Source organism: Pelophylax lessonae, assembly GCF_965119305.1.
Source record: "Pelophylax lessonae genome assembly, chromosome: 1".
In the NCBI taxonomy this organism is placed as follows: domain Eukaryota; kingdom Metazoa; phylum Chordata; class Amphibia; order Anura; family Ranidae; genus Pelophylax; species Pelophylax lessonae.
Genome location: NC_138768.1, coordinates 744,510,256 through 744,533,504, shown reverse-complemented (window position 1 = coordinate 744,533,504; position 23,249 = coordinate 744,510,256). Strand labels below are relative to the sequence as shown.

The 23,249-nt window shown below is 42.4% G+C and overlaps 1 protein-coding gene across 2 annotated transcripts in view; it reads right to left on the bottom strand.

The window, feature by feature from the left end:
• Positions 1 to 23,249, bottom strand: part of TEC (tec protein tyrosine kinase) — a 198,591-nt gene that overhangs the window by 31,048 nt on the left and 144,294 nt on the right. For both annotated transcript variants that reach the window (XM_082259608.1, XM_082259607.1), the window contains exons 10-14: positions 21,798 to 21,877; positions 18,009 to 18,142; positions 17,555 to 17,626; positions 17,273 to 17,444; positions 13,857 to 14,073 (exon numbers count right to left, since the gene is read on the bottom strand). In XM_082259608.1, the coding sequence (XP_082115734.1) occupies positions 13,857 to 14,073; positions 17,273 to 17,444; positions 17,555 to 17,626; positions 18,009 to 18,142; positions 21,798 to 21,877 (675 nt within the window). The remainder of the gene's footprint in view (positions 1 to 13,856; positions 14,074 to 17,272; positions 17,445 to 17,554; positions 17,627 to 18,008; positions 18,143 to 21,797; positions 21,878 to 23,249) is intronic.

The window sequence follows — 23,249 nt, the reverse complement described above, 5'->3', positions numbered from 1 at the left end:
TAAGTGAATACGCCTGTACCACCATCTGCCTGATCCATCTGGATATGGTCTCAGCAGTGGCAGCCAATCCCTTACGAGGTCCTTCCGTGAGGACAAAAGGAGAGTGATTTCCTGAAAGACTCAGTAACCGCCAGGCAAACCCTAATTGCCTGAACCACAGCCAAAGAATGCAAGGCAGCACAATGTCTTCATTCAATGGAAATCAGAAACCACCTTAGGAAGAAACGACTGATTAGGTCGAAGTACCACTTAACCACTTTAGGCCCGCTCACATGGAGGCTACTGCGGCAAAGTGCCGCGATCCCGTCCAGCGACGTAGACCTACGTCGCTGGACTCCGCCCCTTGTGGGCGGCGCTCGCGTGCCGCCGGAGGCTCGCTCCCGCTGTGTTCATTCACAGCGGGAGTCGGGCCAGGGGAGGAGCAGCGGCGATTGCCGCTGCTCTGCCCCGATCGTCGGGGATCGAGTCTGGAGATCCGCCCGCTGTGTGTAAACACAGCGGGCGGATCTCCATAGTGACAGGGACTGACAGATCGGAGTGTTCAGCATAGCTGAACATCCGATCTGTCCTTCTGTCACACAGTCACCTCCCCCCCCACACGTCAGTAAGCACCAGGCATACATTAACCCCTCCCTCTCCAATAAAATTAACCCCTTCCCTGCCAGTGTCATTTTTACAGTAACAGTGCATATATATAGCACTGATTACTGTAGTAATGTCACTGGTACCCCCAAAAGTGTCAAAAATATCAGTCAGGGGTCCGATCTGTCCGCCGCAATGTCGCAGTTTTGCAAAAAAAATCGCAGATCACCGCCATTACGCGTTAAAAAAAAACACCAAAAATGACAGAAATCTTTCCCTTAGTTAGTAAACGCAATAACTTTTGCGCAAACCAATCAAAATACGCTTATTGCGATTTTTTTTTACTAAACATAGGTAGCATAAAACAAATTGGCCAAAAATTTAAAAAAAATTTGATTTTTACATTTTTTTGGGGGGGAATTTCATATAAAAAAATGTGAAAAATATTGTTATTTTTTCAAAATAAACGCTCTTTTTTTGTTTATAGCGCAAAAAGTAAAAATCGCACAGGTGATCAAATACCACCAAAAGAAAGCTCTGTTTGTGGGAAAAAAAGGACGTAAATTTCGTTTGGGTACGGCGTTGCACGACCGCGCAATTGTCAGTTAAAGTCGCACAGCGCCGAATCGCAAAAAGTGGCCTGGACGGAAGACAGCAAAATCCTCCGGTGGTAAAGTGGTTAATCTATGTTGACCACAAGAGAAGAACAACTTCAGGACAGCGCCGTCAATTCAGACACTCTGCGGGCAATAGGTAATAGCCACCAAAAAGTCTACCTTTTGTGACAGTGTAAGCAGAGGAATCTCCTCAAGCTTTCAAAAGGAGGTTTTTGAAGAACAGACAGTACCAAGTAAAGATCCCACAGAGGTAACGGGGACCGTATTGGAGGAGCCACATGACGAACTCCCTGGATAAAAGTGCGAATCAAAGGATGCGTAGCTAAAGGGCGTTGAAAAAAACACTGCCAAAGCCTACACCTGGCCTTTAATAGTACCCAAGGCCAACCGCTGCTCATCCCATCTCTGGAGGAAAGCCAATATCTTAGCCACTGAAGAGAAGCGTGGATGCACCTTAAATCGATTCACACCATGAGATGTATGATTTCAACTTACAATGATAAATCTTCCTGGAGGTAAATTTTCTAGCCTTCAACAGTGTAGGAATCACAGAGTCAGAAAGACCCCTATCCTTCAATACCTGGCTTTCAATAGCCACGCCGTTAAAGCCAGTGACTGTAAAGCAGGATGGAAGATCGGCCCTTGAGACAACAGATCTTCCCTGAGAGGAAGTCTCCAAGGAGCATCGGCGACCAACCTTACCAGATCTGCATACCAAGACCAGCGAGGCCGGTCTGGGACCACCAGAATGACCGGAATCCCTTCCACCTCTTTCCAGTGCACAAGCCGCGGCAGAAGTTTCAGCGGAGGAAACGTATAGATCAGCCGATACTGACCCCAAGGAGCCACCTTGCACCTGTGGCGTCAGCCAGAGGATCCCGAGACCTGGCTACAAACCTCTGTAACTTCTCGTTGAGCTGAGAAACGAACAGGTCTACATAGGCTGTCCCCCACTGGACACACAGCAAGTGAAACACCTCTCTGGGTGCAGGGACCGTTCCTCCTGATCCAACACCTAACGACTCAAGTAAACCACCTCCAAGTTCTCCACTCCGGGTAAAGGCATGGCGGAGAGAGCTGGAACAAAAGTTTCTGCCCATATTGAGATCTTGGCCACCTCCCGGGCTGCCAGGACACTCTTGGTGCCCCCTTGATGATTGACGTAAACCATGCCATGGCATTGTCTGATTAAAACCGAACTTGACAACCCTGCAGACGATTTGTCCAGTGACAGTTCCAGAATATTGATCGGAAGTCTGGACTCTTTCAGAGTCCAGGTCCCCTGGACACAACGCTTTCCAAGTACCCCCCCCCCCCAGCCAGACAGGCTGGCATCCGTGCCACGATCCAATACAATGGAAGGAAGGGCTTGCCCTAATGCAGGGCCAAGGAATGGAGCCACCACAGAAGAGCACTTCTTGCGTTTTGACTCAACCAAATCAGATTGCCTAAAGATTTTGGATCCTTGTTCCACTTGAAAGAATACCCCTTTGCACAGGTCTCATGTGGAACTGAGCAAACGGAACCACCCCGAAGGTAGACACCATCAGGTCTAGAGCTTGCATGCAAGTCCGCAATGAGGACAGAGTGCTGGATAACAGCAACCAAATTGCCCTCTGGAACTTTTACAGCTTTCCCCAGGGGAAGAAACATCCTTGCAGAGGCTGAGTCCAGAGTCAGTCCGAGATAAACCATTTTAGAGGCTGGGACCAGAGCAGATTTTCTGAAATTGATGGTCCAACCGAACTCTTGCAGAGTCTTTACAGTGATTGACAGATCACCCACCAGAACTGAGTGGGAGTCTGCTCTTAAGAGAGATCGTCCAGGTACCCTAGTACCGCAATACCGGAGCCAACATGTTGGTGAAGACCCTGGGGGCGGAGGCGAGACCAAAAGATAATGCCACAAATTGATAATGTTCCTCTCCTACAGCGAAGCGAAGAAAACGCTGGTGTCCATCGTAAATAAGGATGTGCAGATATATGCGTCCTCGATATCGATAAAGGCCAAAAAATCCCCTTGGTGTAGGAACGCCACTACCGTGCAAATGGACTCCATTCAAAACCTCTGTACCAGCACAAAGCGATTCAGAGCCTTGAGGTCCAGAATTGGACACACTTTCCCTTGTTTCCTGGGAACAGTAAACAGGATTGAATAAAACCCTTGAAAGCGTTCCCGAGAGGGAACCGGTACAATCACCCTTTGAGTCAGCAGATCTTGTACCACCCTTGTAGATCCCTCAACCAATCTGAAGATAGGGGTTGATTGGACAGGAAGAATCTGTCCAACGGTCGGGACCTGAATTCGATTTTGTAACCCGATCCGAGAAGCTTGTGGGCCCATTTGTCCTGAATCAAGGAGGTCCCTGGTTCCAGACAGAAAATGAAGATGTCCTCCCACTCCAGATACGGGTGAGGGCGTCCCTTCATGCAGATAGAGATTTGTCTACAGATCTGGAGGGGCCTGTTCTGGGCTTACCCGACCACGTCTTCTTGGAACCCCCAGATGACCTAAACGGCTTAGGTCCTTTCTCCTGCGTGCTGAAAAATAAGGGCCCTGTCTATTACACGGTGACTTGCCCTTAGCGGACAGAGGAAGAAGAGTACTCTTCCCACCCGTGAGTCCTTTAATCAGTTCATCCAACAAAGACCCAAATAGGCGGTCCCCCATAAAGGGGAGATCTGATAGAGCCTTTTAAGAAGCCTGGTCCGCAGACCAGCTTTTTAGCCACACCATGCGTGGTTACCATTATTGCATTTAGAACAACTCCACTGACTCGAGACAATTTTGTCACAGTAGGCAGGAAAAGGGAGTACTTTTGCCATTTTTAGGGGATCTGTGGGCCCCTAAAGACACTGGGTGTGTTCTGCACCGATACATTTAGAGCATCCACCAGAGCCCTTGCATGCGCATGTGCAGTAAAAAAAGGAATCATCCTTACCATGGACGCAGACCCAGTAGAGTCGCTATATGCTAAGCTCACCCTGAAAACATAACAAGCAGGGGAGGTTGACGACCACAGTCCCGCAAGGAGATGCCAGCTAAAGTTCCACAAAAAGACCCCTATTAGACCCAAGGGTCGCCCACCATAAATTACATAAAAGGACATAGCCCCCTATATATGGCGAGGTGTTTCACTCGCGGGTTAGCCCCTGTCCATTGGGGCTCTGTCGTGGCGAGGTCTAGCCACGGGGCTATAACCTGCACACGCTCGCTGGCCGGACCTGGAGACTTTAAGGATCTAGGATATCCAGTCCAAAACCCAGTCCGGCTGCTGACTGCAGTTCTCTCAGGAACATAACTAGCTAAAAAATTTAAATTTTAACAAAGGTTCCCTTTAAAATAAAAAAACAAGCTAAGACGAAGTCCCAGTCGGGAACTAGGTCCAACTCCTGAACTATTCAGAAACAAACTGAATCCTATAGCAGAGTATGCCTTCAGGGACTGCCCCATAGGCGTGGTAAAGTTTTTTTCCTGCCTAGTGTCCTACTCCTGTAGCAGGCAGCATAACCCAATGGTTAAGAAGAATATGGAGCTGCGTCTGTCAATGAACGATAGCGAAACTTGCTTTTAGAGACGTGTATGACTTAATAGATACTTTGAATCGTCAAAAAGTTAACAACGTATAAAATAAAAAAAATGGAAGAATACTTTACTTGAATGGGAGATCTACTGTAGGGAAATGAATGGAGGACAGTTATAAGAAAGGCAGTAAAACACTTGTGGGAACAAATCTTAGAGGACTCTACTTTATCAATAGAATTTTAGGTACTGGGTATGGAAGGATGTTTGTTCTATAAGACCCCAAATTCCTCCTTTGCACTTGAAAGCATTAAAAATGGCAAGATCGGCATTTTTGAATAATTTCGATTTTTTTCAAACTGGCACCTTTAGGATGCCAGTAAACCGGAAGTGATGTTATGACGTCAGTGGGACGGAAGCGCATGGGCGAGCGGTGAAAGGCAGCGGGATAGGGGGGATTAGGGGGAGTCCCCTCCTGCTACATGTAATAACAACCACCAACAGGCATCATTCCAGTACAACCACTTATGACGTACAGGTATGTGATTTGGCGGCAAGTTGTTAAATCGTAGAAATATGCCAAAGTCAGTGCGGTCCCTGTAGCATATGTATTACTACAATAAAAAAAGGTGACTAGAATACTAGTTAAAGAGAAGCTGCTTTCACAGAACACAGGTAGTGCAAAAACAACTAAGTTAACTACTTGCTGACCGCCCAGCGCAGATATACTGCGGCAGGGCGGCTCAGCTGTGCAAAATCACGAGTCGGTGCTGCGTGCACCATCCGGCAGCGCTCCCGCTGTGATTAGACACAGCAGGAGGCAGTCGGTGGGAGGAGCGGCGGCGTTCGCCGGCAGCCTCCTGCAATCATCAGAGAAACTGAAAGAAGACCCGCCTGCTTTGTTCACACAGGCAGAGTGAGATCAGGAGTTTCAGCTAAGCTGAAACTCCGATCTCTCTGCACCTGTCACAGAGCCCTTCCCCACCTCACAGTAAGTAAGCACAGTTAGGCATACATTAACCCCTTTGATCACCCCCAGTGTTAACCCCTGCCTTGCCAGTGTCATTTTTACAGTGACAGTGCATAATATTTAGTACTGATTACTGTAGAAATGTCACTGGTTCCCAAAAAGTGTCAAAAATATCAGTTAGGGGTCCGATCTGTCCGCCACAATGTCGCAATCCCGCTAAAAATCGCTGATCGCCGCCACTACTAATAAAAACAAAAAAAATAAATAAAAAGTCCAAAATTCTATCCCATAGTTTGTAAATGCTATAACTTTTTCGTAAACCAATTAAAATATGGTTTTTGGAATTTTTTTTACCAAGAATATGTAGCAGAACACAAATTGACCTGATAAAAAAAATGTGATTTTTTTTTTTTTTTTTGGGAATGTTTTATAGCCGAAAGTAAATAATATTGTGTTTCTTTCAAAATTGACACTCTTTTTTTGTTTATAGCGCAAAATCTAAAAACCGCATAAATGATCAAATACCACCAAAAGAAAGCTCCATTTGTGTGGACAAAAAAGGACATCAATTGTATTTGGGTACAGCATTGCATGACCGCGCAATTTTACGTTAAAGTAACGAAGTGCCGAATCACAAAAAAATGGCCTGGTCATTAACCGGTTGCCGACCGCCGCACGACTATATACTGCGGCGGTCAGCCCCGGCCAGGCAGAGTGACGTATCGGTACGTCACTCGCCTGTCACTGACTTGCGAGCCTATAGCGAGCGGGCGCGCGCCCGCCGAGGCGCGCGCCCGCCGCGGCTCGTTCACAGGCAAGTCAGTGCGTGTGACCGGCGGACTCGATGTCCGCCAGTCACACTGCGATCGCTCCTGTGAAGGGAGAAAGACAGAGCAGCTTGTGTAAACAAGCTGCCTGTCAGTTCTCCCTGTGTAAAAGTAAAGATCTGACCGTTCTACTATGTAGAACGGTTGATCTTTGCTTTTACACCAATAGCCATGTCCCTACACAGTAGAAAGCACGCCCCTAGGACACACTTAACCCCTCCCTGTCCAATAAAGTTAACCCCTTCCCTGCCAGTGTCATTTTTGCAGTAACAGTGCATATGTATAGCACTGATTACTGCAGTAATGTCACTGGTAACCCCAAAAGTGTCAAAAATGTCAGTCAAGGGTCCGATCTGTCCGCCGCAATGTCGCAGTACCGAAAAAAAAATCGCAGATCGCCGCCATTACGCGTTAAAAAAAAAAACACCAAAAATGACAAAAATCTTTCTCTTTGTTAGTAAACGCGATAACTTTTGCGCAAACCAATCAAAATACGCTTTTTGCGATTTTTTTTACCAAACATAGGTAGCATAAAACAAATTGGCCGAAAAATGTTAAAAAATTTTGATTTTTACTTTTTTTTTTGGGGAATTTCATATAAAAAAATGTGAAAAATATTGTTATTTTTGCAAAATTTACGCTCTTTTTTTGTTTATAGCGCGTGATCAAAAAATCGCACAGGTGATCAAATACCACCAAAAGAAAGCTCTGTTTGTGGGAAAAAAAGGACGTCAAATTCGTTTAGGTACAGCGTCGCACGACCGCGCAATTGTCCGTTAAAGTCACGCAGTAAAAAATCGCAAAAAAACCCCTGGTCCTTTAGCAGCCAAATCCTCCGGGGCTTAAGTGGTTAAGGGGGTAAAACCTTCCGGAGCTGAAGTGGTTAATTTAGGTAAACAAAATATTTTTTTAAATGTCAAATATTGAAAGAATAGTTTTAAAAAAATCACACACATACAGTATATAAATTCCATTCTTCTACAATGTTGTCTTTTTTATTGGTGGAAGAAAGGTATTTATATATGTGTGTGATTTTTGATACTACTTTCTTTCAATATTTGCCATTTAGGTCCCTTTCACACACACTGTCCGTTTATCTGTTTTTCATTCATCCGTTGAGGGATGAAAAACGGACATCAATGCATCTTTAAGGAATAAAGCCCCGTACACACGTACCGATTGTCGGCCGTAAATATTCGGCCGACGACCGATCGGCCGATTGTAGGCTTGTTAGTATGATGCTTCCGACAGCTGACAGCGCATTTTCGGCCGAACAGAATCTGTCGTGCAGGCATTACAATTTTTGTTGGCCAACACCAGAACGGCTGATTGTTCGCCAGTCAGTACAGATTTCGGCCGACAGACAGCAGATTAGCAAGACTGGGCATGCTCAGAAAAGAAAAAAGACAAGGAAAGTTAACCATCACATGACATCACTTCTGCAGTCGGCTGTTGTTGGCCGACAAAATTCGTGTGCAGTCTTTTGCAGTTTTCAACAGACACGACAGCCCTGGACAAAAGACGTCCGACCGTTCGGCCGACGATCAGTACGTGTGTATGGGGCTTAACAGATGTAAAGAGATGATCATCCATTTGCATCAGTTTACATCCGCATCCGTCACCATCAGTTTTTTAAAACTGATCAAAACAATTTTTCTTCCGTCAAAAAATGGCCAGTTTTTCATCCGTATTTGAATTGGTAGTGGATGTAAAAAAACTGATGGAAAAACTGATGAGCACTGATTAAAAACTGATGAAAAACTGATGAGCACTAATGAAAAACTGACGTGGCTGAACTGATGAACCGAACGGTCCACATGTAAGATATTTTGTAATTACTATATTTTGGATAACTGGAAAAACTTTTTTTAGTTTTGGATATGGTGGAAGGATATTAGAACACCTATTAGGTTTTTATTGCCATCTGTGCCCCCCATTAGGGAGATTCACCCTCTCTATTTGTCCTGATTACCATTATCATAGAAAGTGAAATGAAAATAAAATCCCAAATTTGGGGTTGTCCCCAGAAAAGTAATAGAGGGAGTTCTAATCCTCCCTTTCCTATCCAAAATTAAAAAAAGTGTTGCCTATAGTTACACTTTCAAGCAGCCTTTCTCAACCTTTTCAAAACAGAGGAACCCGTGAATTTAAGCCCCGTACACACGCACAGATTGTTGGCCGTAAATTGTCGGCCAACGTTTGATCGGCTGATTGTAGGCTTGTTAGTATGATGCTTCCGACAACCAACTGCGAATTTTCGGCCGAAAAAAATCTGGTGTGCATGCTATAAAATTTTTGTTGGCCAACAAAAGAAACGGCCGATTGTTCCTCAGTCAGTACAGATTTTGGCAGACAAAAATCAGATGAGCAAGACTGGGCATGCTCAGAGTAGAAAAAACACTCGGAAAGTCAACCATCACATGACATCACTTCTGAAGTTGGTTTTTGTTGGCCAACAAAAGTCCAGTGCAAGTCTAGAGCACATTTCAACCACTGGACAAAAGACGGCCGATCGGTCGGCCAACAATCTGTGCGCGTGTACGGGGCTTTACTTTCCAGTCTCAGGAAACCCCTGATAAAAATTTCTATATCTACAACTCATGATACATTAGTGCGATGGTCACTGGGAAGAATTTATAGATATCTAAAAAGATCAATGTTGTCAGTGGGAACTTGTCAGTGGGAAGAAATCTCTAAAAATAACTGTGAAAAAGTAAAGTTTCCCCACTATATATAATATATGTTCTAACAAGGGATTATGTATGTACCTTATATTATGTTTGCAGTGATTGGGAGTTTTTTTTGCAGCAAATGATGTATTTGCTTGTATATTCCCAAAATAGTCTCTAAAAATCTGACGAAATGACCGTAGAGAATAAGTATATTTTACTACATGTAATGGGTGGATTTACTAAATGATTGCGGTTGATCTACTAAAGGCACATAAACTAAGTACTTTGCAAGTGAAGTTGCTCCAGAGCTTAGTAAATGAGAGGGAGCTCTGTTGACTTCCGTCATCCAATCATGTGCAAGCAAAAATGTGTTATTTTTTGTTCCTTCCATCTGATTGGCTTTTCTTTGTAAAGTGAAGCTTTACCTGATGTACTAATATCTGGAGCAACTTGCAAATTGCACAGTCTATTTGCCTTAAAGTAGATCTATAGGTAAAACATGTTTTTTCATTTTGGATAAAGTAAGGAAGGGTTATGATCCCTGTCAGTTTTTTTTTTTTTGCCATCTGTGTCCCCATTGGAAGATGCCCCCTCTATTACTTATCTAGGGACAACCTAAAATTTTGGCCTTTTCTTTTACTTTCACTTTCAATAAAAATGGTAAACAGGACATAAAGAGAGGGTGAATCTCCTTACTGGGGGCACAGACAGCAATAAAAGCCTGACAGGTGTTCTAATCCACTTCCACCCTATCCAAAAGTAAAAAAAAAAAATCTTTAGTTTTTCTTTAACCGCCTTAGCGGTAATCCCGAGCGTGACTCGGGGTTGATTTTTCATTGCAGGAACGGTAACCCCGAGTCACGCTCGGGGTGAATTGCAGAGAGCGCAGCGGAGCTTCTCTTACCTTATCCTGGCGATCCAGCGATGATCTCTCATTGCTGCGACCGCCAGCCGAGAGTCCCGCCGCTCCTCCGTCCCTCCGTCGGTACGATCACTTCCTAGTTCCGTTCCCTGCAGCAGCAATGCTGCATGGGAGCGGAACTAGGGAGGGAAATTCAAAAAAAAAAAAAAAAAACGTTACACAAAACACACTTTATATTATATTATATATATATATGCATATATATATATATATATATATATATATATATATATATATATATATATATATATATATATGCATATATATATATATATATATATATATATATATATATATATATATATATGCATGCATGCATATATATATATATATATATATATATATATATATATATATATAATATGCACACACACACACACACACATATATATATATATATATATATATATATATATATATATATATATATATATAAAATTATATTATTGATTCAATTATAATTCATGCGTTATATATTATATATATATATGTGTGTGTATATATATATATATATATATATATATATATATATATATACACACACACATATCTGTATATAATATATAATGCATGAATTATAATCTAATCAATAATATAATTTTATTATATATATTATATATTAAATAATAAAATAATATTATTGATTTGATTATAATTCATGCGTTTGTGTTTCAAATTTATCACATCTGGGATGTCTACTAGAGTCTTGTTTTGGTCAGGTTTAAGTCAGTAATTACTAAGAATTGTAGGCCTATAATACATAACGCCAAATTTCCATGAAAAGAATTGTACCGCTTTTGGTATGTAATTCCAGACATAATCATACCGCCAGGGAGGTTAAGTAAATCAACCACAATAATTTCTAGATTTCCATATTTAGGCTTCTATGCGTTACTGCTGAGTGAACTGATTCAAAAAGGCAGAAAGTACTCAAAATTGCCTATTTTTACATTTCTAAAATACCACAAACCTGGTCCACTACTTAATTACAGCATGCATTTAATTATTATCTTCTTCTGTGAATTGATTTTACCGCCTTTTCATGCGCTATTTACCGAGCATTTTGAGCGTTTTGCGGTAAACCGTAAAGTGAATTGACAGTTTCAGGATCGCATACGATATTGAGGCGAAATGTGTCCGGAAACCTACATAACGCATGAAAGTTGGTTTTGTGAATGGAGCCCCATATGTTTCATTACTGTAAAACAGTTATGAGAATGTGGAACAGTATTGTGCAGTGGATAAGTGACCTGTAGGGGAGATGTATGAACTTTTTACCAAGCCTCAGGGAAAAAGATGATAACCTATTAATGTTGATAATAATAATAATAACACTAAACAAATTGCTTAAAAAATAGACCATGACAATGTTATCTCAAATAAGTTATATTTTACAACAGATCTCAACATGTTTGATTATATACACACACACACACAGTTTGATTACCACCCACTACCCACATTTCCTGTGGCCGGGAGATGAGCAGCCCGCAGGTAGAGGACAGTAATCAAACTGTGTGTGTACAGTCTGCTGCAATCTAATAGCGATCCTGTCTATGTGCTGCCTGGACCAGTATTGTTCTGACAAGAGGGGAGAGCACAACACAGTGCACCTCCTTCTGACTTTGTAGTGATTTCCCACCTGTAGGTTGAGGGGGGTGTCCGGCTTACAAGAAATTGTACCCTGGGATGTTTGTGCAGGAGGGGGGATTGGCAGCAATCTGTGCTGGGAAGTGTAATGGGAATTTGGGGGGGATATTTGCTAGAAGGAAGAATAAGAGGGGATATGTGCTAGTAGGGGGGGGTTGGGGTATTTGAGGCACATTTGGATAGGGAGGAAGAATTTGAGCTGGGAAAGTAACTGGTAGGGGGTTGTGGATTTGTGGAAGGATTGGGGGGGGGGGGAATTGTGCTGATAGGGGGTTTGAGGGGGATTTGGGCTAGGTGGGGGAAATGGGGTGGGGATTGTGCTGGAAGGAGGGATTGGGGTGGGATTTGTGCTGGGAGTGGGGATTCAGGGGGAATTGTGCTGGGAGGGGGGATTGGGGGGGAAGTTTGTGCTGGGATTGGGGATTGGGGAGTTATTTGTGCTAGGAGTGGGGATTGGGGGGTGATTTGTGCTGGGAGTGGGGATTACGACAGATTTGTGCTGGGAGTTAGGCTTGAGGGGGATTTGTGCTGGGAGTGGGGATTGAGGGGGATTTGTGCTGGGAGTGGGGATAGAGGGGGATTTGTGCTGGGAGTGGGCATTGAGGGGCATTTGTGCTGGGAGTGGGGATTGAGGGGGATTTGTGCTGGGAGTAGGGATTGAGGGGGATTTGTGCTGGGAGGGGGGATTGGGGGGAAGTTTGTGCTGGGAGTGGGGATTGGGGAGTTATTTGTGCTAGGAGTGGGGATTGGGGGGTGATTTGTGCTGAGAGTGGGGATTACGGCAGATTTGTGCTGGGAGTGGGGATAGAGGGGGATTTGTGCTGAGAGTGGGCATTGAGGGGCATTTGTGCTGGGAGTGGAGATTGAGGGGGATTTGTGCTGTGAGTGGGGATTGAGGAGGATTTGTGCTGGGAGTAGGGATTGAGGGGGATTTGTGCTGGGAGTGGGGGTTGGGGGGCGGGCTTTGTGCTGGGAGGGGGGATATGGGGAATTTGTGCTGGGAGGAGGGATTGGGGGGATTTCTGCTTGGAGGGGGGATTTGGAAAGAAGATTTGTACTCGGATAAAGAATTTGAGAAGAGGATACATGCTAGGCAAGTGATTTTTTGGGGTGAGGAAGATTTCTGATAGGAGGGGGAATTCAGGAGGGTTTTGAGCTGGGAGGCAGCATGCTTAGGGGGTGAATGTACTGATTAGTGCAGTTTTTTTTTTTGAGGGGGAGGTATTTATGATGACACAGGATGCTGGGCGTAATAACAATTAAAAATAGACACTGATTCACCTCTGTAAGGGTCCCAGTGCCCCTGTGAATGAGCCCCAAGACCGCAATAACTCATTTACACACAGAGAGCTTTATTTATTATCTCAGTACAGTTTTATCTTTTAGATTTAGCAGGAATTTTATAAGTCATGTAATGTTTGTGTCCGCTAATAATGATTTTCATGTATTTTTATATTTTTAGTGATATCTATTTGATTTTTTTTTTTTGCCGGGGGGGGGGGGGGGGGGGACCCTGTCAGAAAGGCTGTATGGGGCTCCGGGATTTCTAGTGGCAGCCCTGACCTCGAGATTACCATTTACATTGTCTAGAGCAGCAAAGACCAAATACAGACCAAGTTTGGTGAGGTAGGGGTGTATAACTAACTAATCTGAGTCCCTCTGATACTTATTCTGCCATTTTTTATTATTCTCTCGAAGGCAGCAGGCTGAGCTAAACCTACATGGTAAAAACACCGCATATACCTCAACAGGAAAATTGTTTGTCTGCCGTAATTAACTAGGTAAAAAAATGAAAAGACAGAAAATATGGCGCAAAAATTTTAAGTCTTAACCTGATGCTCCAAAAATTAACAGACCATAAATATCAGAAAACATCACAAAAATGTCCGAGACGACATTCAGCGTGGGACTAAAAACAGTAAAGAGAGTCATCTTCATACCCTTCACCCAAAGTGGTGTGTTTCCATTTATAGAAAGCTATTATTATGAACACTGGTATAATAAGACCCAGAAAAAATATCTGTATTACCTTTTCATGTATTGGTTAAACACACTAATTATTTAAGTGACATATATGGTCTGTCAATGTATTACCAGGTCTCGATGTAAGAAATTGTTCTGTTCCAGGTAGTTCATTCCATCACAGACATCTTGGCACATGCTGAGCAGAATGTCAGTATTGAACTGTCCCTGTCGTTGGCGGAGGTAGTTCAGTAGACAGCCATGTTCCATGAACTCGGTCACTATGTAGATTGGCCTTTTTTCAGTGCAGACCCCATATAACTGTACTAGTTTAGGATGAGTCAGTTTCCTAAGTAGAAAAATAACATACTGATTTAATTGTATCCTCCAACATGTTTTTTTTATATCCTCAAAGACAAATAATTGGCTTTGAATAAACTGACAGCATTAGGTCAATTATAGTTTGGGAGATACAAGTACAAAAATTAATGATGCTACTTCAGATTATATACACACATGTAATGTGTTATAGGTTTTTAATACTTAACGATTTACAAGAAACTTAGTAATCATTTTTTATGTTATTACTTGTGGTAGTTTATAGGTACCCACTTCTGTGTATATACATATATTGTAAATACATAGTATATATATATATATATATATATATATATATATATATATATATATATATATATATAGTATATCACACTTCTGGTCCACTGTGTGAAATACAATTCTTTCTCTAGTGCCTTGTATGATTTTTCCAGAGTTATAATTTATTACGTGAAGTATATTCAAAATACCTCAAACCCTTGTGGTCTTAATTTATAAGCCACCAAAAGATCCATCCTCTTGTGCCTCTTACCATCCCATTGCCCTTTTAAATGTTGATTTTAAGATCTTGACCAAGCTAATTGCCAAACGTCTGCAACCTATCTTACCCTCAATTATTGATTTGGCTCAGATGGGATTCATGGCAAGGTAGGGCCACAGATGTGAACCTGCGTCGATACACTAATATCCATGCACAGCATATTAACATGGGTTCTCGGGTGGTGGACTCACTAGTTGTAGAAAAGGCCTTCGACGCGGTCGAATGGTCCTTTTTGTGGGAGGTGCTCCGCAGAATGGGTTTTCCGCTAGTTTTTATTAGATGGTTGCAGACTCTGTATAGTCGACCTACGGCGGCGGTGAGATGGGGTGGGGGGCATTGTCTGCTTCTTTTGTCCAGAGGTACCCGGCAGGGCTGCCCTCTTTCTCTGGCGCTCTTTGCCATTGCCATGGAGCCAGCTCCGCACTTCCCCTGATATTAAGGGGTTGCGTATCGGCTGGCTGGAGGAGAGGGTGGCCCTGTACATGGATGATCTTTTGTTTTTTAATGATGGTGGACCTTCCTTACAGGGGGCTCTTCAGGTATTGAACTCCTTTTCTTCTGTCACCGGTCTTAAGGTTAACTGAACGAAGTCTCTTTTGTTTCCGATTGATTTGGAGGCGTGTAACTTGGCCCCCCGGTGTCCCATTACAGTGGTTGGAAAGTTTCAAATAACTGGGAGTGGTGATTTCTCGGTGGGCTTCAGATTTTCTTCCATTGAATTTGTCCCCAGTACTGGAGGCCATGTGGCTGAGACTGAAGGCATGGGAAAACTTACTGTTATCATTATTGGGGGCGAATCAACTTGGTAAAAATGAAAATTCTCCTGAGAATGATATATTTTCTTAGGCACTCTCCTCAGTGGATTTCAAAATCATTTTTTGTAAAGCTTAATCAAGTATTCTCCTACTTTTTATGGGGGCCTAAAAATCCTAGATATAAAATGGCTACTTTGATGTGCCCCTGTAACCAGGGTGGCCTGGCCTTTCTGGACTTATACAAGTATTATTTGGCCACCCAATTGGTTACAGCTGTATGGTGGCTTAGTCCTGATTTCTCCACTCAGTTGGAGGCTACAGTATTGAAATCTTTGGAGGCGCTCCGGTTTCTTCTATTTAGGGGTCCCAGGGCACCTTATAACTTAACTCCCTTTATGCTTACCACCATTCATGCTTGGGATGCGGGTTTGAGATGTGAGTGTTATCCTAGGGGGACGGTTTTCCCGAATGCCCCTCTGTGGTTGAGTCCCGCCCTTCCCCTGTTTTATAAGCTTCCAGACCCAATAGTATGGGCTAAATAGAATATCAAACTGGTTTTGCAGATTGTCGACAGGCAGGAATTACCTTGGTCTTTACTGAGCCAGATTTTTAACATACCCAATTCATATAAATTTTGTTATTGTGAGCTTTCCAATGCCTTCCATGTCCAGTTTCAAAGGGAAGGTCCACGCTGATTGCGCAGTTGTCATTGGAGACAACTTTGCGGTCTGACTGCTCAGAGAGGCCCACCTCCAGACTGTATTTCCACCTTCTTTCGGTTTCTCTCCCGCCATTGGAGAGACTCAGGGCTAGTTGACAGTTAGATATACCTGATCTGGATGATGATGACTGGGAAGATGTGTGGGATTTCCCCTTCCGATCCTTGGTTTCATTAAGGGATAATTCAATTTAAAGTTGTGTATCGTGCATATTTTACACCGTACAGACTCCATAAAATGAACCCGCACTCTCTTCTGGGTGTTGGAGGTATGGCGGGATCCCGGGGGATTTCTCACACATCTTTTGGACTTGTCCATTGGTGGTGGGATTTTGGGAGGAGGTTGTAGCCTTTTTGAACCCCTTTGTTTCTTCCCCCTGTTGGGGTTGGTAGAATCTATCTTGCCCATAAGGGCAGAGAGTTTATTGGCAACTGTTGCGTTGTTCTATGCTAGAAAGGCTATTGCTCTCTATTGGAAAAAACCTATTCTTCCGCCACTTGTATTTTGGAAACAATTGATAAATAACAGCTTGCCATTATATAGGGACACCTATGTCAATAGGGGATGCTCTCGTAAGTTTAATAAGATTTGGTCTAAATGGTTGGCGGAGCCCTTCACGACCTAGAGTATCCCCACACACTCAAACTTATAGGAATTTTTTTTTTTTTTTGGAGGGCGCTACCCAAAAGTTGATGATGTTTTGATTTAACTGAACTAAAATATATCTGGTATGGTGTAGCTGGTATTTGACTATATGTATGGCTCTGTATTAACGTAATTCTATGTGTCTTCTTATTGATAGGATATGCTCAGCGTGTGTTATGTGTTGTTATTATGTTTTTGTTACTATATATAATAAAAAACATTTGTAACTTTAGAACCACTATAAGCTGTGAGGTACAGAATGGTGGGCACAGAAAGGCAAATGTGTGCAGCTTGTACCAACCATATAGTATCCCAGTGCAGACTACTGCATGTATATATCAAAGTAATTTCCAATAAAACAAAATTGGAGATTTGTATCTGTCACAGGCATCAGTCAAAGCAAAGTAGATACAGCAAGCTGGAGGTTGCATAATCCTGATGCCCATAACTCAAGTAAAAGATTCACTTTTACTTGAGTTGGCGCGGCTTCTTATAAAGAATATTTAAGCCAAATTAATAGGTGTATGCTTCACCTCTTATATAAGAACTTACATCATAACCTTGGCCTCCTCTATGAAATCCTCTTCAGACATGGCACCTTCACGAATGGCTTTGATGGCGACTTTATACTGGGCTCGCCACTTCCCAAGACGCACCACACCAAACAGGCCGCTTCCCAACTCCTTCATAAAGGTGAGTTCAGAAGGATTTATTTCCCATTTATCTGAAAACATGAAGACCACATAATATTTTCCCATAATGTTTTAAACATTAACATAAATATTACATGGTTTAAAAAAAATGTTTATTCAATAAAAATGTAACCTTTCCTACCATAGCTGAATCCTGCAGTTGTAGGGGCTGTCTTATTCGGACACATAGGATATCTTAACCTGGTAACTAGGCCTGCAGAACACATAATATATTTATAATATAAAATATAAATAATACATTTTAGAACATTGCATGATCTCCATACCACTGGCTGATTGTGGAATCAGCAATATTAATCAGCACTCTATTAATATGTGGTTTTACCCTACGATTAAAGGAAAATACAGTATGTATCTCAAATTATAAATTAGGTAGCATAACAGGTCTGCAATACTTGATCAAGATATAACTTTAGCATTGTAAAATAAAGTCTATGTACACCTAAAGAACAGATTTTGGACAGAGATGATGTGGTTTAAAAAGACATGTATGAGGCCATCTATGTCAAACTGAACAAATTCTTACTTCTTATTCTTCCAGTAAAATTTATTCCTACTGTTTGGAAGTACTTTACCTGCTGCATTGAGCTTGTGATATTCAATCATATCAGGAATAGAGTTAAAGACATGTTTTTCCGCAAGGTAATACTGCTTAGGGAATCCTTGTGTCTCTTTAATATGATAATGACGTATTGGCGAGGAATTTTCCCTGGAAAGAAAGACAGTTACTAATATTGCTATTATAATTGGATAAGATGGAACATAATATGAGCAGAACCTCTATAGAGCACAAAGGACAAACAGGAATATTTCATGCACTGCTTCCTGGGTAATGTGTGTGTAACCTTGTCTAAAAGGAGAATGGACTTTAAATGCAGGAAGTTAATTACAAGTTATTCACATGAACTTCCTTAGTAAGTGCATTAATCCATCCTAAATCTATTCACAAGAACAGGAAAAAAAATGTAAAGCATATTTAAAATCTATAAAAGGACCCGGCCATATGTGCCCAACACAAATGCTATAAAGGCCCTGGAGCCAGCAATAGACAAAAAAATAAAAAAAAATTAAAGGAATTTACTTTTTGTAGTCGGTCTCAAATTGTTATTCTTATCAATCTGCCGGTATTACTATTTGTATCTTATTTATTTGTACAACTACAGATACTGAGGATCTACTGGTTTAAAACTGTGTAAACATAGTGTTCTAATGCAAAGCTTGTGAGAACTATTAAAAAGGTTTTCTGGAAAAAAAAAAAAAATAATAATTATGTTGTCTATAAAGCCACATATGGGACTTTCCCTCCCAATGTGCTACAATAGGCTTGTCTTGAAGGTGTTTACATTACACAACACAAGAGATGCAATTCTAGAATTTCCTGCAGTTGCGCCGCAGCTAGGAGCTAATATGTCCCTGAGCATTCAGCCCAGATTGGAGAGTGGCCACTCATTTAAAAATACTTTGCAGAAAGGTATGAGCTCTCATGGTAGATTTCTACTAAGCACATTGTTTGATTTCTTATTGCAGTGTGTAGAGTAGTTCATGATGTAGCATTAACATTTTTAAATGGTTTTAAATGCCCCTTTTATGACTTTTATTGCCATGAATGTATAGATTTGTTAATAAACCACTAGAGGGAGCTATGTACCTGCCTCATTAAAGCCCAACTTCAGGAATTTAAAAATACTTGCTATGTCAAGTGGTGCATAAATAAGGTGTAATTATTTACCTTATTCCTCGCTCCAGCAGGGTTGCTCCAGGGCTGCGACCAGTCCCACACAACCTGCTCTGTAAGCTGCGACCGACACCTGACGCACTCTAGCTTCATATCGTACAATACAGGGTTAATGTCACTGTGTTGTACTTGATGATACTGAGGTTCCACCCACATACTGGAGCTTCATGCAGGGGAGGAGAGTCTACATCCTGTACTTTAACACATAGAAATAAGGATTTAACTCTTGCAGTGCAGAAAGGAGGTAGGGTGAACTGCAAGGGTGGATTTCTTAAAATGCCTGGAGTTGGAATTTATACCTCCTCGAATAAAGAGACACTGTCATCTTGCTTTCTCTGGGAGAAATGGCAGTGTCCTTACAAAGTAGTGCCCCCCAACCCACTAATACTCTTCTTGCCAGCACTCCCCCACCAACTTTTTCTCTGTTGCAGCTGGCACTAAAATTGCCACTGTCAACTGGTGTCAGATGCTAGGGAGAGCATGGTGTCACTCCCTTAGTCCTTAATTTACAACTGACATTTTTACTAAACACTGGTAGTTCAGTTATCACTATACTCCTGCCCAATCACAGAGCGTTTTGTATTATGTGTGTATTAAGCCCCGGTCCTCTTCTTCTTTCCTTAGGGGTTCCAGAATGGATCATAGGGGTTCCAATTGGTCATGTGCTGGCAAGTGACAACTTTGACCAATTAGAATAGGCTGATCCAATCCAGGAGCCTTAAGGAAAGAAGAGCAGGGCTTTCAAAATCCCGGACAGCTGCACCAGCAGTGTGCAAAGTGGCAGCTAATCACCCACAGAGGTAAGTGCAGAGGGGACCGAGAGGGTGGGGGGGGGGGGGTGTAGAGTGTAACCTTTTAATTTTTTGTGAAAAAGTGAACTTACACTTCAAGTTTGGATGATCATATAGTATACAGTGGGTACGGAAAGTATTCAGACCCCCTTAAATTTTTCACTCTTTGTTATATTGCAGCCATTTGCTAAAATCATTTAAGTTCATTCTTCTTCCTCATGAATGTACACATAGCACCCCATACTGACAGAAAAACACAGAATTGTTGACATTGTTGCAGATTTATTAAAAAAGAAAAACTGAAATATCACATGGTCCTAAGTATTCAGACCCTTTGCTGTGACACTCATATATTTAACTCAGGTGCTTTCCATTTCTTCTGATCATCCTTGAGATGGTTCTACACCTTCATTTGAGTCCAGCTGTGTTTGATTATACTGATTGGACTTGATTAGGAAAGCCACACACCTGTCTATATAAGACCTTCCAGATCACAATGCATGTCAGAGCAAATGAGAATCATGAGGTCAAAGGAACTGCCTGAAGAGCTCAGAGACAGAGTTGTGGCAAGGCACAGATCTGGTCAAGGTTACAAAAAGATTTCTGCTGCACTTAAGGTTCCTAAGAGCACAGTGGCCTCCATAATCCTCAAATGGAAGATGTTTGGGACAACCAGAACCCTTCCTAGAGCTGGCCGTCCGGTCAAACTGAGCTATCGGGGGAGAAGAGTCTTGGTGAGAGAGGTAAAGAAGAACCCAAAGATCACTGTGGCTGAGCCCCCGAGATGCAGTCAGGAGATGGGAGAAAGTTGTAGAAAGTCAACCATCGCTGCAGCCCTCCACCAGTCGGGGCTTTATGGCAGAGTGGCCCGACGGAAGCCTCTCCTCAGTGTAAGACACATGAAAGCCCGCATGGAGTTTGCTAAAAAACACCTGAAGGACTCCAAGATGGTGAGAAATAAGATTCTCTGGTCTGATGAGACCAAAATAGAACTTTTTGGCCTTAATTCTAAGCGGTATGTGTGGAGAAAACCAGGCACTGCTCATCACCTGTCCAATACAGTCCCAACAGTGAAGCATGGTGGTGGCAGCATCATGCTGTGGGGGTGTTTTTCAGCTGCAGGGACAGGACGACTGGTTGCAATCGAGGGAAAGATGAATGCGGCCAAGTACAGGGATATCCTGGACAAAAACCTTCTCCAGAGTGCTCTGGACCTCAGACTGGGCCGAAGGTTTACCTTCCAACAAGACAATGACCCTAAGCACACAGCTAAAATAACGAAGGAGTGGCTTCACAAAAACTCCGTGACTGTTCTTGAATGGCCCAGCCAGAGCCCTGACTTAAACCCAATTGAGCATCTCTGGAGAGACCTAAAAATGGCTGTCCACCAACGTTTACCATCCAACCTGACAGAACTGGAGAGCATCTGCAAGGAGGAATGGCAGAGGATCCCCAAATCCAGGTGTGAAAGACTTGTTGCATCTTTCCCAAAAAGACTCCTGGCTGTATTAGATCAAAAGGGGGCTTCTACTAAATACTGAGCAAAGGGTCTGAATACTTAGGACTATGTGATATTTCAGTTTTTCTTTTTTAATAAATCTGCAACAATGTCAACAATTCTGTGTTTTTCTGTCAGTATGGGGTGCTATGTGTACATTCATGAGGAAGAAGAATGAACTTAAATGATTTTAGCAAATGGCTGCAATATAACAAAGAGTGAAAAATTTAAGGGGGTCTGAATACTTTCCGTACCCACTGTATATCATATATATCACATGCATGATCATATATATCACATATAGTAGTATAGAGTTTCTGAATAGTAATTACAAACTTACCCTGCATACTTTGTGTAAAGTGACACGGTATACAAGCCAGCTTGGCTGGAATTCCGAACGATGAACCCACCTTCTTTATCCTGGAAGACAAAAAGCAGTGATTTTTTTTAAAACTGTAAATTTTATTGATTTTCAAAAGGTATTCACAGAAAGGTGATAACAAAGCAAATAAAATAAAAGAGAAAATTCACAGTTAAACTGACTAGAATCATAGTGGGTGCCAGCTCATAGGACATACAAAATTCAAGTTCAAATAGTAAAATAGATTCCTGAGAGGTAAACTTATATCACTCAACTACTTCAAGCTTATTAATTATTGCTCAAATCTATTGCAATTCATTTAAGTCTCGATTACGTTATCTTACGCAACCCATCTGGGTATTGCCTATATGAAATACATGCAAGAACAGAGAAAAAAAGGGAGAGGGCAGGGAAGGAAGAGAGTAGTAATAGAAAGATAGAGGGAAGAGAGAGAGTATTAGGGTACATCCATCTGTATCCTAAATCCCACCTATATCCGTAGCCGTCGGCCTATCTTGATGGTCTTAAGTCGGGGAAGTGGTGGCCAGGGGCATTTCCAGTATGTCCCATAAATTCCACACTTGTTTATGGGCTTCAAGGGAGTTATTCAGAGAGGCGGTCAGGTGCTCCATCCTCCTTACATCCTGGATCTTGGAGTGCGGCTCGAACAGCGATGGAAGCTCCTGCTTCTTCCACTTAAGAGCAATTACCGTAAGCACCGTATGGCAGTCAGCACATGTGCTAAGAGTTTTTTAGACAGTTTGAAAAAGAGACAGGCAGGAGTCCCAACAACATGGTTTTGGGTTGAAAAGGCACAAAGGATCCGAAGATGGAATAGAGGAGGGAGTGGACCATTCGCCACTAAGGGGTGATCGTCGGGCAAAACCAATAAATATGGTATAGTGTACCTATATCTTTGCTACAGCGCCAGCAGCGCTGGTCGGCAGAGGGATATATGGAATGGAGCACATCTGGCGTCAGGTACCAATTATGAGGATCTTGTATTGATTCTTTGTATAAGGTGCTAATCAAACTCTTTGATGCTTGCGACCAGACCATTTGCCAGGTTTTCAAGGGTAGCTCTTCACCCAGGACTCGCTCCCATTTCCGCATATAGGAGTGCCGAGGCCCATGTGTTGATGGGTCTGTGATCAAGATCATGTAGATGCAAGAAATCATACCCTTAGAGGCCGGGCCCTCCAGGCAAACTTTTTGTAACTCAGTCAGGGGGGATTGTTTAGACAGGTCATATGTTCCCTGCAGGTCTTGAAAGGATCATAGTTTTCTAGTTCTGAAATCCACCAGCTGTCCAAAGTGAAACAGAGCTCTTTCCTTCCAGGGGTGAGACATTCGCGAGGTCAAGCTGTCTGGCATGTTGGGTGCAAACAAAAAGGAGTTGGCCAGTGAGGCCTTGAAGCAGTGATTTTTATG